Source organism: Equus caballus, chromosome 12 (genome assembly GCF_041296265.1).
Source record: "Equus caballus isolate H_3958 breed thoroughbred chromosome 12, TB-T2T, whole genome shotgun sequence".
Classification (NCBI taxonomy): Eukaryota; Metazoa; Chordata; class Mammalia; order Perissodactyla; family Equidae; genus Equus; species Equus caballus.
Window position 1 is genome coordinate 17,637,969 of NC_091695.1, and position 16,658 is coordinate 17,654,626.

General features: G+C 33.1%; 1 protein-coding gene and 1 pseudogene across 5 annotated transcripts in view; both read left to right on the top strand.

The window, feature by feature from the left end:
* LOC138916635 (ubiquitin carboxyl-terminal hydrolase 25-like) overlaps positions 1-11,399 on the top strand; it is a 156,186-nt gene extending 144,787 nt beyond the window's left edge. For 4 of the 5 annotated variants that reach the window (XR_011423938.1, XR_011423937.1, XR_011423936.1 and 1 more), the window contains one exon: positions 10,256-11,399. Coding sequence is in view for 1 of the 5 variants with exons in the window: in XM_070229602.1 (XP_070085703.1) it covers positions 10,256-10,422 (167 nt within the window). In the remaining 4 variants the exon portion in view is untranslated. The remainder of the gene's footprint in view (positions 1-10,255) is intronic. The other variant, XR_011423933.1, reaches the window with a different exon arrangement.
* LOC138916641 (olfactory receptor 4P4-like) lies at positions 568-4,416 on the top strand (annotated as a pseudogene).
* Positions 11,400-16,658: the final 5,259 nt, after the last annotated feature.

The window sequence follows — 16,658 nt, forward strand, 5'->3', positions numbered from 1 at the left end:
CATTGCAAAGGAATTTTTTATTTGGAAAGTGACACAATGAACTTAGTCTGTAAAAGAGAGTGATGAAGACAGAATTTAAAAATTACTTGATGAGAAAATGTAGCTACAAGATTAGGGCAGAAGACACATCAAAAATTTCAAAGAAAATTTCAAGTGTAAATGATGCATTTTAAGGTCAAAATTTGTAGTAAAGACAACTGGACCATGTGGTTATCAGCTCTATATATCTTTTTTCATTATCATTGAAACTCAACCTAAATTAGCAGAAGCTAAGATCAACCTCAACTGAATTGCCTATATTTTCATATATCAAATCCTCTTTTAATATAATTGCTAAATGATGAAGAGATTCAAACTACTCTTATTCATTTCATACATTTTCTAGACCCTTTTAATTAAAACTGTTTCTATTTAGAACTAGGGGATTTGGCTAGTAGATCTCAGTTATTTTCCTGCTCAAAATGATTTTATGACTAAAATTTCATTTTCTACACGGGAGTCATATTTACTAGACTTTATTATTGACAAATTTAGGTTACTGATTTGGCAACACTAACACTAAGAAAATAAAATCAGCAATTAATACCTCTATGGTTAATAAAGCAAAGACGACTTATTGATTTGAGTTTCACAACTATTTTGTGACCAAGTCCAAGAAGATTTCTTCATTTTTCAAATGAGATAACTTAAATTTAAAGAAATCAAGAGGTGGGTACTCAAATTCACACATTGGTATAATTAGTAATAGCACTGCGTCCCAAATGTTTGTCTTCATATAAACCTTTTTCCACAAGCTTCCTATAAAATTTTTCAGAATTATGCAGTGTCAAGATTCTTTATGGATTTGGACAAAAGACATAAATTAGGCAAATATAGAACAGAAATACATCCTGTAATTCAAATCACTGAGAATAAATTGATTTGCAAACCATAACATACTGAGTCAAGAGCAAAACTGTGAAGATAAGACTGCCTTCTGTTCCACTTTTTTAGTTTTAACTAATGCTTTATTCTGTGGTTCATTTAAGTACATGATGTTTATTGATGTGCCTATAGAAATCAACACACCTCTGTTATAAAATGTCAGGATTTTACTGTCACAAATCACTAAGAAAAAGATAAACAAGCTATCAAAAATTGTTCAAACCAACTGCAAGGGCCTCTTACAGAGAGTTTTTAGCTTTCACTTTTTAAATATATACATATCATTATATAAATCTTTAATTTTATTTTCTATTTCATTCTAGAATTATTTTGAGGTAACATATATTCCACTAGTGACCACTGTTAAGCTTTACATTTGCTTCTATATCATTAAACAGAAACTTTTATGACTCACAACTGCATCTTTAACAAATTTCAATTTGTAAGGATCCAGAGTAATATCCTTTCCAAGGACTTAGTTGTATGGTCCTTTAGAATTGAAAAATATTTAGCAACTATTAATAGTTTTTAGACTTTTTTTAATTGATTGATTGAATGCATTCATTTTTATTAATGTCAACATTGAACATAATGTCCTGAAGGACTGATTTATGGAAATCAGCATGAAACTAATCTGAAAAAAATTATTAAATATCAGATTTTTATTTTCTGAAACACTGGGATCATGTCCATTAAACACAGATTGATGATGTTAGTTATCATCAATTTTCCCCATGAACATTTTGGATATTGACTTATGCATTATGTCTTTTCGGGGGACTGTTAGGCATTTTTACCCCACTGGACCATGGAAAATAGGAATAGTGTCATTGTGTCTATTCTCTTGGGACTACCTCGAAAGAAGAACACTGAGGTCCTCAGCTTTATATTATTTTATTTTGCTACATTGCTGTTGGATGGGAATTTACTCACAATGATTTATATCACATGCAGTCAGCTAACTGACCAACCCTTGTATTTCTTCCTTAATTAACTCTCACTCTCCAACCTTTGCTATACATCACAGTGAGCCCCAAACTAATGACTGATTTATTGGCAGAAAGGACAATCATTCCCTGTAATAACTGCATGATACAGCTCTTTATCCTTCACTTCCTTGGAGGCATTGAGACCTTTATCCTCACAGGGATGGCCTATGACCACTACCTGGCGATCTGCAAGCCCTGCACTACAGGATAATCATAAGCAGACAGAGGTGTAATATGATCGTCATAGCTTGCTGTACGCGGGGATTTATATGCTCTGCCACTCAGTTTCTTCTCACCATCATCTTACTGTTCCTTGGCCCCAATGAAATAGATCACCACTTCTGTGATGTGTATCCTTTGCTGAAATTGGCTTGCATTAATACCTGCAAAATTGGCCTCTTGGTAATTGTTAATTCAGTTCTGATTGCTTTGATAACTTTTGTGATTTTGATGGTGTCTTATTTTTTGGTATTATACACCATCTGTGCTTACCCTGCAGAGAGCCGCACCAAAGCTCTTTCCACTTGCAGTTCCCACATCATGGTTGTGGTCCTGTTCTTGGTGCCTGTTCTCTTCTTTTACGTTAGACCAGTCACAACTTTCACTGAAGACAAAGTATTTGCTCTTTTCTACACTTTCATTGTTCCCAAGTTCAACCCTCTGATCTACAGGTTGAGAAACCTGGAGATGAAGAATGCCTTCAGGAAAATGTAGTATTGTTTTTGGAACAATTGTTTTTGAAAGAGAAGTAAGTTGTACAAAAATCATCTCAGAATTTCACCTTAGGGCTAAACCTGAGCCCTAGAATTAATATGGAATAATATACAAAGAGTATACAGTGATTGCAAAAGCCAGCCACAGGTCAGAGCTCAGAACCTTTAGAATTTTCTCAGACTTCTCCTGGTTGGGCAATTTTAGCTTATTTTTTCACGTTCATTCATTTTTCCTCTATTCTCTTCACACCTGTCTCAAGGCCTCCTTAATTTGACATTTTATTTTGAATGTGTACTGAAGTATTTCCTCCCCTCCTCTCGATTTCCAGTCTCAACTGACAATAAATAATAGGAAACCATACGGTAGAGGAGAATTATAGTCAGATTTTACTCCCAGTATCTCAGAGGAGAGCATTTAAGGTTGACTTTTGAGCTGAGGATAATAGGTAAATGAGTGGAATATTTAACTGCTTTGGCTAACCAGCATTCATAAACACTCTTCTATATTGAATTTGAACATCTTTTTCATGTATAGCTTTCTGAGAAACCACCAAACCCTATTCTGCAGTGGCTGTACCAGTTTGCATTCCCTCCAGCGCTATAGAAGGATTCCAAATTTTAGACATTCTGGCCAATATTTATTTCCCATTATTATTATTATTATCATTATCATTATTGTTATTATTGCCATCCTAATGAGCATGAAGTGGTTTCTCATTGTGGTATGAACTGCATTTCCCTAATGAATAATGAGCGTGAGATTCACTTAATGTGCTTGCTGACTATTTGTATATCTTCTTTGGAGAAATGTCTATTCATATCTTTTAAAAATTTTTTAATTGAGTTGTTTTTCTTTTTTTGGTTGAGCTATAACAGTTCTTTATATAGTCTGAATATTAATCACCTATCAGATCATGATTCATAAATGTTTTCAACAATTCCGTAGATTGTCTTTTCACTTTCTTGTAATGTCCTTTGACACACAAAGGCTTTTAATTTTCGTGGAGTTCACTTTACCTATTTTTTTCTTTTACTATTCATGCCTTTATTTTATTTAAGAATCCATTGCCAAATCCAAGATCATGAAGACTTAATCCTGTGTTTTCTTCTCAGATTTTTACTGTTTTGGCTTTAGTATTTAGGCCATGGATCCATTTTGTGTTCATTATTTATGCAGTGTGATAAAAGGATACAACTTCATTCTTTTGTATGTGGAAATACAATTGTCCCAGCAACATTTGTCAAAGAGAATAGTATTTCCTTACTGAATTCACCCTCTACCCTTGTTAAAGATGAATAGGTCATAGATGTTTAGAATTATTTCCAGCCTCAACTTTCTGCTGTACTGGTCCATATATCTAACCTTATGTCATAGCACACTGTTTTGATTACTGTAGCTTTGTAGTAAGTTTTGAACTTAAGGAGTGTGAGTCCTCAAACTTTGATGTTTTTCAAGTTTGCTTTAGTTATTTGGGACCCCTTGCAATTTCACATGCAATTGATGGTAAATTTTCCTATATACAGAAAAAAAAAGTTGGAATTTTGATAGAGATTGCTTTCTAACTGTAGATCAGTGGCTAGTATTGCCATTGTAACAATATTAAGCCTTCCAGTTCTTGAACAGTGGGTATCTTTCCATTTATTTAAGTATTTCTTATTTTTTCAGCAATGTTTTATAGTTTTCAGTGTATAAGTCCTTCACCTCCTTCGTGAAATTTATCCCTGTAATTTTACTTTTTTAGTTGCAACTGTAAATGTAATGGCTTTCTTACCTTTTTGGATTGTTTGCTGCTGGTGAAAAAAACATAATTGATTTTTTTCTTTCTTTTCTATATATATTTTATATATATATTTATGATACGTATGTTTTTTCTTTTTTGGTGAGGAAGATTGGCTCCGAGTAACATGTGTTGCCAATCTTCCTCTATTTGCTTGAGGAAGAGTGGCCCTGATCTAACCTCTGTGCCAATCTTTCTTGATTTTTTGTATGTGGGTCGCTGCCACAGCACGGCTTGACAAGTGGTATGAGTCCATGCCCAGGATCCAAATCCATGATCCTGGGCCCCCAAAGTGGAGCACACTGAGCTCCAGCACTATACCACCAGGCCCGCCCCACAACAGATTTTTGCATGTTGATCTTGTGTTTTCCAACTTTGCTGAATGTGGTTATTAGTTCGATAAACTTTCTTGTGGATATTTTGGGATTCTCTATGTATAGGAGCATGTCATCAGTGAGAAAAGAAGTTTTACATCTTGCTTTTTAATTCGGATGCTCTTTTTTTCTTCTTTTTTCTTCTTGTGTAATTATTCTAGTGAGAACCTCCAGCACAATGTTGAATGGCAGTTGTGAATATGGGCATCCTTGCCCTCTTCCTGATTTTAAGTAGAAAGCTTTCAGTCATTCACCACTGAGCACGATGTTAGCACTGGGCTTTTTATAAATGACCTTTATCTTATTGCATAACTTCCCTTCTGTATCTAGTTTTCTGCGTTATTTTTTAAATCATGAAATGGTGCTGGATTTTGTCAAAGTCCTTTTCTGTGACAATTTAGATGATGATGGGGCTTTTCTTTAGTTCTATTAATGTGATACATACATTGGTTAATTTTGTTATATGTTGAACCACCCTTGAATTCCTAGGATATATCGCAATTGGTGTATAATCATTTTAATATCCTGTTGAATTTGGTTGTTAGCATTTTATTGAAGATTTTTGCACTGAATACATAAGGAATATTGGTCTCTAATTTTCTTTTCTGGTGATTTATTTTTCTGACTTTGGTATCAGAGTAATGCTGGCCTATTAGGATGAGATAGAAAGTGTCCCTTCTCTTCCATTTTTCTGAAGAGTTTGAGAAAAGTTTGATCGAATTCACAAGTGAAAGTATTTGATTCTGGACTTTCTTTATTGAGAGGTTTTGTTGAATGATTCAATCTCTTTACTTGTTATAAGTGTCTATTCAGATTTTCTATGCCTTCTTGAGTCAGTTGAGGCAATTGGTGTGTTTATAGGAATTTGCCCATTTCATCTAAGTTATACAATTTGTTGTTGTACTGTTGTTAATTGTACTCTCTTATAATCCTTTTTATTGCTGTAGTGTGTTGGTAGTGTACCTTCTTTCATTTCTGGTTTTAGTTATTTGTGTCTACACTTTGTCAGACTACCTAAGGTCTGTCAATTTTGTTGATCTTTACGAAAACTAACTTTTGGTTTTATTCTCTGTTGTTTTTCAGTTCTTTAATTTTTCTCCTCTCTAACCTTTATTTTTTTCCTTCTGGTAGATTTGAGTTTAGTTTGCTTTATTTTTTTTAGTTCCTCAAGATGTAAACATAGATTATTATCTTAAGATCTTTCTTATTGTTTAATGTAAACTTTTACAGCTATACATTTCCCTCTGAGCATTGCCTTTACTGCATCCCATAAGTTTTGGTGTATTGTGTTGTTTTCATTTCTCTCTGGAATTTTCTGATTTCTCTTTTTGGCCCTTTGATTGTTTAAGAATGTACTGTTTAATTTCCACCTGTTTGTGAATTTTCTAGTTTTCCTTCTGTAATTGATTTCCAGCTTTATTCAACTGCAGTTGTATAAGATACTTTGTATTGTTTCAATCTTTTTAAGTTTATTGAGATTTGTTTTGTGGCTTAACCTATGGTCTTTCCTATATAATGTCCCTTGTGCACTGGGTAAGAATGAGTATTTTGCTTTTGTTGGGTGGGATGTTTTATATATGTCTGTTAGGTCTAGTTATTTTAAGTGTTGTTTAAGACCTCTGTTTCATTATTAATCTTCTGTCTAGATGTTCTATCCATTAGTGAAGGTGGGATATTGAATTCTCCAGATATTTTTATAGAACTATATATGTCTCTCTTCAATTCTGTCAATTTTCCTTCATATAGTTTGTGGCTTTGCAAAACAAGGCAACAGTCCCAAAATGGAGTCACTTTTGCTAAATCCCATATCACTAAACCAAGACTTAACTGAATTATAGTTTTGGCTCTCCCAGAAATGGAATCTTAAACCAGTCAATCAGGAATTGTCTAGTCAGCACTAGTTTGGTAATCTGCATGATAGACCACTGCTATCCCCTAAATGATAGTAATCTTGGAACAACCAATCTGCTTTTATGCCTAGTACAACTTCCTTTTTCTTGCTTCCCTCTGCTGATAAAAGTCTGCAGATTTTTCTTTAGCTCCTTGGAGCTGCTTTCTGTCTGCTAGATTGGGTGCTGCCCTATTCATAAATCATTGAATAAAGCCAGTACAATCTTTAAAATTTGCCGTTGAATTTTTTAACAGGGTTTTGTTGTTTGATATATAATTATTATAGCCTTTTGACCAACTGACCCTTTTATCAATGTATAATGTCCTTCTTTGTCTCTTGTAGTAGTTTTTGACTTAAAGTCTGTTTTCTCTGATGTTGGTACAGCCATGCGTGATCTCTTTTCCTTACCATGTGCACAGTATAACTTTTTCCATCGTTTCACTTTTGACCTATTTGGTATCTAAAGTGAGTCTCTGGTAGACATCATATAGTTGTCTTCCAGTCATTGCAGATTGGCTAAGTGCTGAGACACTCTTTCAACATTCAGCCAGGCTTGTACTGAACTTAGGGATCTCCCCAAGATGAAAGCCTAGGATCTTCACAAGTTCTTTCTGAGTATGCATCTTACCCTGAACATGACTGTATCTTCCCACTTCTCTCACATACAGTGATGCTTTTGAATGTCCTAATTTCCCAAATAAACTCTACCCTGCTGTTTGTTCTACACCTTAGGCATCAGTGCGTCATTATTCATCTTGTAGCGTTTTTCAAGCAATGCACATTGTTCTTCCCACCCAAGGTTTCTGTTCTGGATGAAACAAAGATATGCACTTTGCCTCAGTCTTTCATGTAGCCTCCAGACAAATTAGAATAGACATGCACAATAATTTGCAAATATGATTGAGGGTGTCTGTTCCCTCCAGAAGTAGAGTTCAGAATCTCACAATGGGAATGCCATTTCACTCTACCATTTCAAGACTGCAACCACACCAGGGAAGGAGCAACCAAGGGCAAGTATAAATGCCACAAAACTTTCCTACCATTTTTCAATTACGTCTTTCTTGTTTTAGCATTACTTTTGTTGCTTTAAACCTTTAACTGTTTTCCAATTTTCTGACAAAGTTGATTCTGATAGTATCTGCACTTTATTTCAATGTTTCTGTTGGGGGGATGAGAGCTTGGGATACAGGCTGTGCTATTTTAATATGTCAGGCTATGCACAAGAAGAAATAAAAAACTTGATATGAGACATTTATTTATTCCATTTTCATGAATAAAAATGACAATTAGCTTCTCTCTATACTTTACCCTACAAGAGAAATGGAGAGTTGGATTTTGTTAAGTGCTAAGGTCTGACAATGCTTAAAATTAATTCCATACATGTGTTTAGTTTTCCAAAAAATAGAAAAAGAATGAAATCTGCATATCTCATTCTAAGCATCAAATTGTAAATAAGATCATAAAAACCAAAAAGTTGACAAGTTTCTCTTATGAACAGAAATGTAAAAATCTTAAATGAAATTTTATCAATTGAATTCAGTAAGCTTCTAAACATAGTATATTAAAGAATAAATATGTGAGACAGCATCACAAAATTTCTTGTTTTATTTCATATGTGTGTTACATTGGTCTAGCTCAATAAACAAAGTCCTAGCAAATATAAAGACAGAAGGATAAATGTGAGGTATATGACTTGAAAATAAAGACAAAATTATTTATAATATTTGATTATTATATTTTTTAATATCTGTAGGGTGTCCTTGTTAAAAATTGGCATTGATAGTGCTCTCTTTGTTTTTTTTTTATCTCTTGATACATTAAGCTAGGCATTTACCAATTGTATTGCTCTATCCAAATAACCAAATTTGATTTCATTATTATTTCGTCTATTTTTTCTTCAATTTTTTATTGCATCTCATCAACTCTTTTTTGTTACAGCTCGTTTTCTTCTATTTATTTTTTTTTTTTGAAATTTTTATTCAAGGCATATTGTTAATATTGTGAAATTATTATTTAAGGGTATTTAGGTCAATTTAAAATGTTATGGTGTAGTTTCCTTCTGCTTATTTTTGTTTTATATTATTTGGGGGATATTTTCATTGGTTACAATGTTTTGACTCTTATTTTATGTCCCCCAAGCCCCATATAGGAGGATAGTATGGTTACAGACTTTTTGTTAACTTTGTGAACTAAGTTGACAGTTTTGTGAGGCTTGTAAGATTTCTAGTTTAAGATTGCTATATTCCTGCTTCTTCAGACTTCTTCCCTATACACACATAGAATTATGATACTTTGAGGTTCAGCGGTACTTCTCTTCACTTCTGATAAATATTTCTCTACTTATAGGCAACTTCTATTTTACAGGGCTGTCTTTTTCACAGTGATGCGAAAAGTGTGGATTATTTATTTGCTTTTCCCTCATCTGAATGGCTTTTGGGAGGATGGGTAGGAACATTAAATTTTAGATGTTGTTATTATCTTAGGCATTTTTCTAGGCCTTTGGAGTGGAATGTTTTATTTGCTCTCATTTTATGATATCAATATGCAATACCATAAAATTTCTTCTAATAATTGCCTTAAATATATCTCATATACTAATTTTGCAGTTGTGGACTATATTACTCTCTGGTATTTTCTAATGGCATGCTTTTACATTTTCATGTGGAATGTCATTGTTTGATAAACTTTTTAAAATTTATACTTGCATTTACTAGTGTTCAAGGAATACTCTTTACATTTTCATCATTTTTGTTGGCTTTATTGTGGTTTTACTCATGAGTTAAAGTATCGTCAATTTTTATGACAGCTCAATTGCAATTGAAAGAAATCGTATTTCCCATTACCAGAGTCCTGTGATATATATGTGATTGTGTTGTTTGGGATTATAGCCTTTGTTACTGAATTGTTTTTCTTTTGTCTTCAATTGAGAGTTGTTTATTCCTCCTCTAATCTCCTATAGTTACTGGTTTATGAAAATTGTTGCTTTGTCTTTGTATATACAACTTCACTGTGGAATCTAGATTTTGTAATATAGTGGTTGTTTTAAATACATTTAAAGTTTTATGGTCTGCATTCTCCTTTGTCACGTATCATGATTTTGATGTCTTATTTGTTTTTATTTGCCCTTGTCTAATATCTTTATTGAATTTTTAATATACATATTTTTAGTTTTAATATGCATACAGAAAAGTGCATAAATATCACTACACGTTTTTTACAAACAAGCACACCTCTGTAACCAGCTAGAGATCAGCAAGCGGGGCGTTAACAGAGCTCAGAAGCACTTTTGGTCCCTTTATTTATCCTCCTTCTCTCTTTCAAACGAAATTACTATTTAAATTTGTAACCCCAATGTTTTACCTGTTTATAATTTTATATAAACAAAACTATACAGAATACACTTTTTTTGTATCCACTTCTTTTGATCAGCATTATACTTATAACATTTATTCATCATATTTCTTTTTTTTCTTTTTTTAAGGAAGATAGCCCTGAGCTAAGTACTGCCAGTCCTCCTCTTTTTGCTGAGGAAGCCTGGCCGTGAGCTAACATCGTGCTCATCTTCCTCTACTTTTTTTATATGCAGGACGCATACCACAACATGGCGTGCCAAGTGGTGCCATGTCTGCACCTGGGATCCAAACCCGCAAACCCTGGGCCGCAGAAGCGGAACGTGCGAACTTAACCACTGCACCACCAGGCCAGCCCCTATTCATCATGTTTACAAATTTCTTTATTCTCTTTGCTGTATAGCATTCATTGTATGAATATAGCCCAAATTTTATACGTAAAGATGTTGATGACTTTCTAAGTTTTTTGTATTTGTTTTTTACTTTCAGGTATTATGAATAGTAGTATTACAAAGAATCTCGCTATATTATTTGGTCAACATAAATAAATATTTCTGTGGGTTTTAGACCTGAGTAAATTTCTGGGTAGTAAGTCATGCATGTGTTCATCTACTTAAGATACTGTAAAAATATACACAAAGCAAAGTGCCTCTAAAGAAAGCTCATGCAGTTATAATAATATAAGACTTAGTAGGTTTTAAGTGAAATAAAATTACTAAAGATAAAGAGGATTATTTTATCATAATTTAGAGGTCTACCTACTTAGAAGATATTAAAATTCATGTGTCCGGGTGCTCAAGACAGATCTTCCAAATTGGTAGAGAAGAAATGCAGAGCTATAATAAGAAATAGATGCATCCTTTATCATGGTTGGAAACCTTACATACTTTTTCAGTTGATGACTAAACAAGCAATGAAATGTCTAAGGATATAGAAGTTCTAAGTGACATACACGTTTGACGTAGTTAACTTTTATAGATTATGATTCCCAACAAAAACAATATACACATGTGTTTCAGTGCACATGGAAAATTTACCGCAGTTGGTCATGTGCTGGATTATAAATCAAGCAACAACAAATTTCAAATTATTCAGAATATTTTCTGTGACAACAGTAAAATTAATTTAGAAATCACTAACTTATTCTTTAATTTTACCTTTACTGAATCACTTTTATTAGGAGTATTTCATGTGCAAATCACAATGATGGATTCAACTTTGTTATTAAATCTATTAATATAATCAATGTGCTGTATTTTAGTTCTGTAATATTTTATGTCATATATATGATATTTTACATCATATACGTGCATACATACGTGTATGGAGATATGATACTCATGTGTGTATATAAATAAATAAAAGATTTTCATCATTTAATTTGTTTTATTTGCCCGTTCCTTATAGGAAGATTTGCATTTTCATAAGGATTTTTATGTTCATACCAATATCTGTATATATTATTAATCCCCTTTTTATTTGTGTATTTACTTATTATAAATGAATTGAGCTGTTAATGCTCTTTATTCCCAAAACTATGTGATTGTGTAAGTGACCAAGAGCCAACACAGTAATCCTACTTCAAAATTAATAAATTGGAAAGCAAGATAAAAATAATGGGTGAGTTGATTCTGGAATGTGGTCAGGTAATTTACCATCTTTGAACATGTATTTCCTTATCCCTTAATGGAAGAGAGTGTGCAATCAATGATCTTCAAGGTATATTCAGACTATGAACTTCTTGTTTTTTATTTCTTTCTCTGGTTTTCTCTTAAAGCAACTAATATACTGAGATTTTAGTGTCTTGATTTAAATTATGATATCATCCTGCCATCTAGTGGATATTTCTGTTTGTATCAGTTGTAATGGACAGACAAATTCATACCCTCTCCTACTATTTGCAGAGGGATTTTGTACTACTGGACCTTATGAAAAAATTCTACCCATTACTATGTAATTTGGTTGAGAATGAGACCACAAATAGATGAAAATTGAATTGACAATGTTGGGGGAATTAAGACAAATGTTTCTCATTATGTCAAACTGGGATAAACTCTTTTTTTTTTTAAATGCTTCTTTTGTAATAAAAAATAAAATAATACTGGACTGAGATTTAAGACATCCATTATCGAGTTCACCCTAACTCTTTGATCTTTTCTGAAATATATGCCGGACTGGAGACCCGGCTTAGATCAGAAAGATGGATAAAATTGCCTGTAATCACATTAATTGAAACTTACCGTAGACACAGAGTGCTAGCCATGGGCATACACTTTACACTTTCCATTCTCAAAGGTATCTATATCTTTGTCTATAACTATATCTATGTCTCTCTCTATATATCTCTATACTTATATCAAATATCTCTATCTCTATATATAACTATCTATATATCATACTAGATTTTTGTGGCTATTCTGAATTGAATTTCTTCTTTCATATAGTATGCATTACTTATCTGCTTACAAGACTTGTCTCCTCACTTATAGGCAAGAATTAATAAATCTTGTATTGAAGCAAATCCTTATTGGTCAGGAAAGTTAGAGTGTGCTATTTAATTACTATTAGATACTTCTATTGCATGGGCAATTAAACCAACTTGTTAGATATGTGTAAGTTCCAGCATTTGAGAAGCATAAAAAATGATTTGAAAACAATAGAGTATTTTGAGAACACCAAATATGAAGTGATCTTAGTGAGAGCTCCGTACCAATATAAGGATTAGTCACAGAACATGCCAAAAGTAGAGACACATTGTGGGGTTTTATTGTTTTTTTGACATTCTTCCCAAAGAGCCACCCCCTTCCTTTTACTCACATTAATGTGCATATCTTTATAGTCCCTTCTTATATGCTATTTGTCAATTCAGCAACCCAGGGAGACTGAGAGTTTTTTATACTATTCTGTTTTGGGACATTACGGAAAGAAAATCCTTTTTTGGTTCTGAAATTGGTGTTCTTGTGGTTTTTGAATTAATGGAATTAATTCTCTTGAAGACACAGGAAACAAGGACAGCCTTTCATTCACATTTTAGTCTTGAAATATTTGAAGACATTAGTCAGGATCTCTTTTTGTTTTTCTTCTATGATCCAGACATCTTCAGACCCTTGGTTGGTTTATTAAATGCTCTAATTCCAATATATACATCTCACTGTTAATCACTTGACATCACAGGGTACCTATAAAATTATTAATAGTTATTGGGAACTATTAGCTTACCGGCAATGACAAGCTGTCAAGAACATAATGCTCCCTTCCAAACTAAAATGAAAATGGGAGCTACCTCCGTCTACATAATGTATTAATGCATCCAAATTGAATGTCATGATTATAATATTAGAACTGACTCAACTTCGTTCACAACGCCTATACCTTTTTACAACCACAACCTCTTCGTTATTCCATCTTTTTCCTATTGGCATTGAACCTTATTACCAGGTTCAACAACCTACACAGATCCCAATTGCATTTTGTACACAATTTGGCTCCTCTGATCCTCAAATCTTCTCTCTTACTGCTACCTGCATAAACTCTACTTCTAACTGATAGGAACATGAAGATCCAAATTTCTGCCTTGGCTCAGACTGTCTTCTCTGCTTGAAGATTCTTTTGTTTTTCTTTCCTGTCCCTGCAATCCTATGTTAACATTATAGTTCAGCCCAAAATTCAAAATCTTTTTATGATTTACCAATCAGAAAAAATCGTGGACATTATTCAGTTATCCCCACTTGTGGAGAGTACCCCTAATGTGCTCAGCTCAACAAATCGTAAAGTAAAAACTAAACAAAGAAAAAAGCTTTATGCATAGTGACAGTGCAGAAAAGTGCTGTATCCTTTAAAGTAAATTGTTGTTTCTCCCACTATATTGCAATTTCATTATAATAATCAGACTATTATAAGTCACAATTTGGAAGGAGGCTAGGCCCTGTATCGCTACTCAGAGGACATCTGCCTACTGATCTCGAAATAACTTTGGACCTTGCACAATCAAGAAATAAGTTTTTATTGCATGAGTTGACAAATTATGTCCCACAAACCAAACCTTGTTCACTGCCCTTTTATAAATAAAATTTTATTTGAGAAAAGCAAGACCTATTGATTTAAGTATTGCTTATGGCTGCATCCATGCTACAACATGCAGAATTGAACAGTTGGGATTAAAACTATATAGCTCACAAAATCTAAAGTACTTACTATGTGACTCTTTACAGAAAAAGTTGGCTGACCTGTTCTTTTAAATCAAGTCACTGAGATTGAGATGTTTATTTGTTAAGATATGGCAGCTTCTTAAATAATAAATACATCATATTATTTATATAATTTATATAATCTTATATACCTAAATAATAAACATTTAGTTTTATTTATATAATTTATATAATCTTATATACATACCTAGATTATAAATTGAAAAGTAGAGTATGAGCTTTTCACAATTTCAATAATAAATTTAAGAATTGAATAACATTGTGCTCATATTTGGAAGAGCAATACAGTCTGCATAATTTTAAGAAAATCAAGGGTTTTCATAGAAAATGAAGCTCAAAGTACTATATAAAATAAAAGAAAAGATAATAATCAATGTACCTATAATATAATGCTTATTGAGTAATTTTATATCCAGATACACACTGATAAATGTATATCTATATAGAAAGGGAAAACCAGAACTACAACAAAGATTGAGATTAGTTATCCCTGGATTGTTGCCAAATAACTCATTTTTTTCGTACATTTATATATTTTACAAGTATTTAACGACAACAATATAGTGTCTGCTTCAACATTTTTAAAAGATCAATGGATTAAATTTCACGATGAAATCATTCCCCGATCTTTAGAAGAAATTATATATGAACAAAATATCACATGGGGCATTACCTCATCTAATTGCTCTATTTGTGGCCTCTGGGGCAAGACTTCAGTGATGTTCTCCAGGATTAACATCCCTAAGGTCTTGGTGGCATATACATGTGACACCATTTGGTGTTAGGATTTATCTTTTTGATCTGCTTTTCTCTCTGTCATCTCTGAATTTATTTTTGACAGGTTAAAGGAAAAAGTCATTTCCCTGGAATAGCTATTGCAATATGTTGTAGATTCCTGTCACTACTTTTTCAGGTTTGTTACTATATTTTTTTTAAAAAGCTGAATTCTGAACAGGAACTTGCTTGGAATCCATTAATCTTAGCAAAGAAGCTTCACTAAATGAATAAGTCAAATTCTTCTGCACTCAAGTGAGTTGATTCAATCCTTATTTTATTTAACTTTAAAAGGAAAATAATGTGTTCCAATAATCTTTGCAGGAGGCAAACATCTGTGTAACTCTAACTGCCATGATACCTACTTAGTTCAGCCAACTAGAAGATCTGATTCCTTATCTTTCACCACATTTATTATTATTCACTGACTTACAACACTAGGAAATATTTTCAGTTTTTCTTGATTACAATATTCTTTTCCTCTCTTTATACACACAAACTTTGTCTTCAATAACAAACAAGAATTATTGGTAGCAACGTATCATTTGTAACTATATGCATTATTCTCTGGAATAATACTCATAAGAAAAAAAATTGAGGATAAGGACCATATTTTACAATATCGTGGTTTCTAAATGCCTGTTATACTGCTGAATACACAGTGGATATGCAGTGAGACAGTCATGATGGTTGGCATCAGAAAGGAGGGAAAGAGTGCGCCCAGCACCTTGTGCTCTCAGCCAGCTCAACATAGTTGATGATTCCTGGGGCTAAATGGGGGACTGTGAACTTTACCCTAAGTCTGTTGGTACAAATACAGAGTGCAGGAGGTGGGGTGAAAAGCTACCTGTGTGGAAAAGATGTATGGGTAATAATGAGCTGAATATATATCAAAATTTTATTTCTCTTTGATGGCTTTGCATTCCCTTTCAATCCGGGGCTGCTGAGACTTTGTTATAACAGCCATAGGAGACGAGTATAGATTTTGGAAGGAATATGTTCTGTTATGGAATTTGCACTCAATGAGTTTTGTGTAAAATTGAAAAATACTTTCAGGAAATAATAATAAATGTGGTATAAGATTAAATCACAAGTATTGAATCAAGGGAATTTAAGGAGCAATTGAAGAAGAAAAAGAGCAGGGATATGTCAATGATATCTTTATATTTATGCAGGGTAGCTTTAAGTGCTGCAAACAGTCTTGGAGGATAAAGTCAGAACAACCAAAGGAAAACTATAGCCTCTTAACTTCAGCTCCTAATAAGACAGAATTTTTACATAATTCTACGTAGAATGGCCTTGTTTTTATGCCTAGTGCCATTTTAGGTTTCAGTAAGCAGTCAGGAAGTGGCTTTGAGAATAATGGATTATAAAGGGAGACAAAAGCAGTTGAACCATTTTGGAGGAACACAGGACATTTAAAAAAAATAATTCAGCCTATTTCCCCCCTGTAAAATCCTTATTTTATGCTAATTCAGTAAGCTTAGGTCCCATGGGGTTTCACTATGGCTACCTGTTTTGCAGGACTCAAGATGTGTCTCAGTGCATTGTGAGTTCACAGTGTGGTGCTGACTCTATAGGTAAGTCTAACTTCTTTAGTATTATTATAAGCTTTTATCCAGTACATGCATATTATATACCTAAAGTTCACTCATTC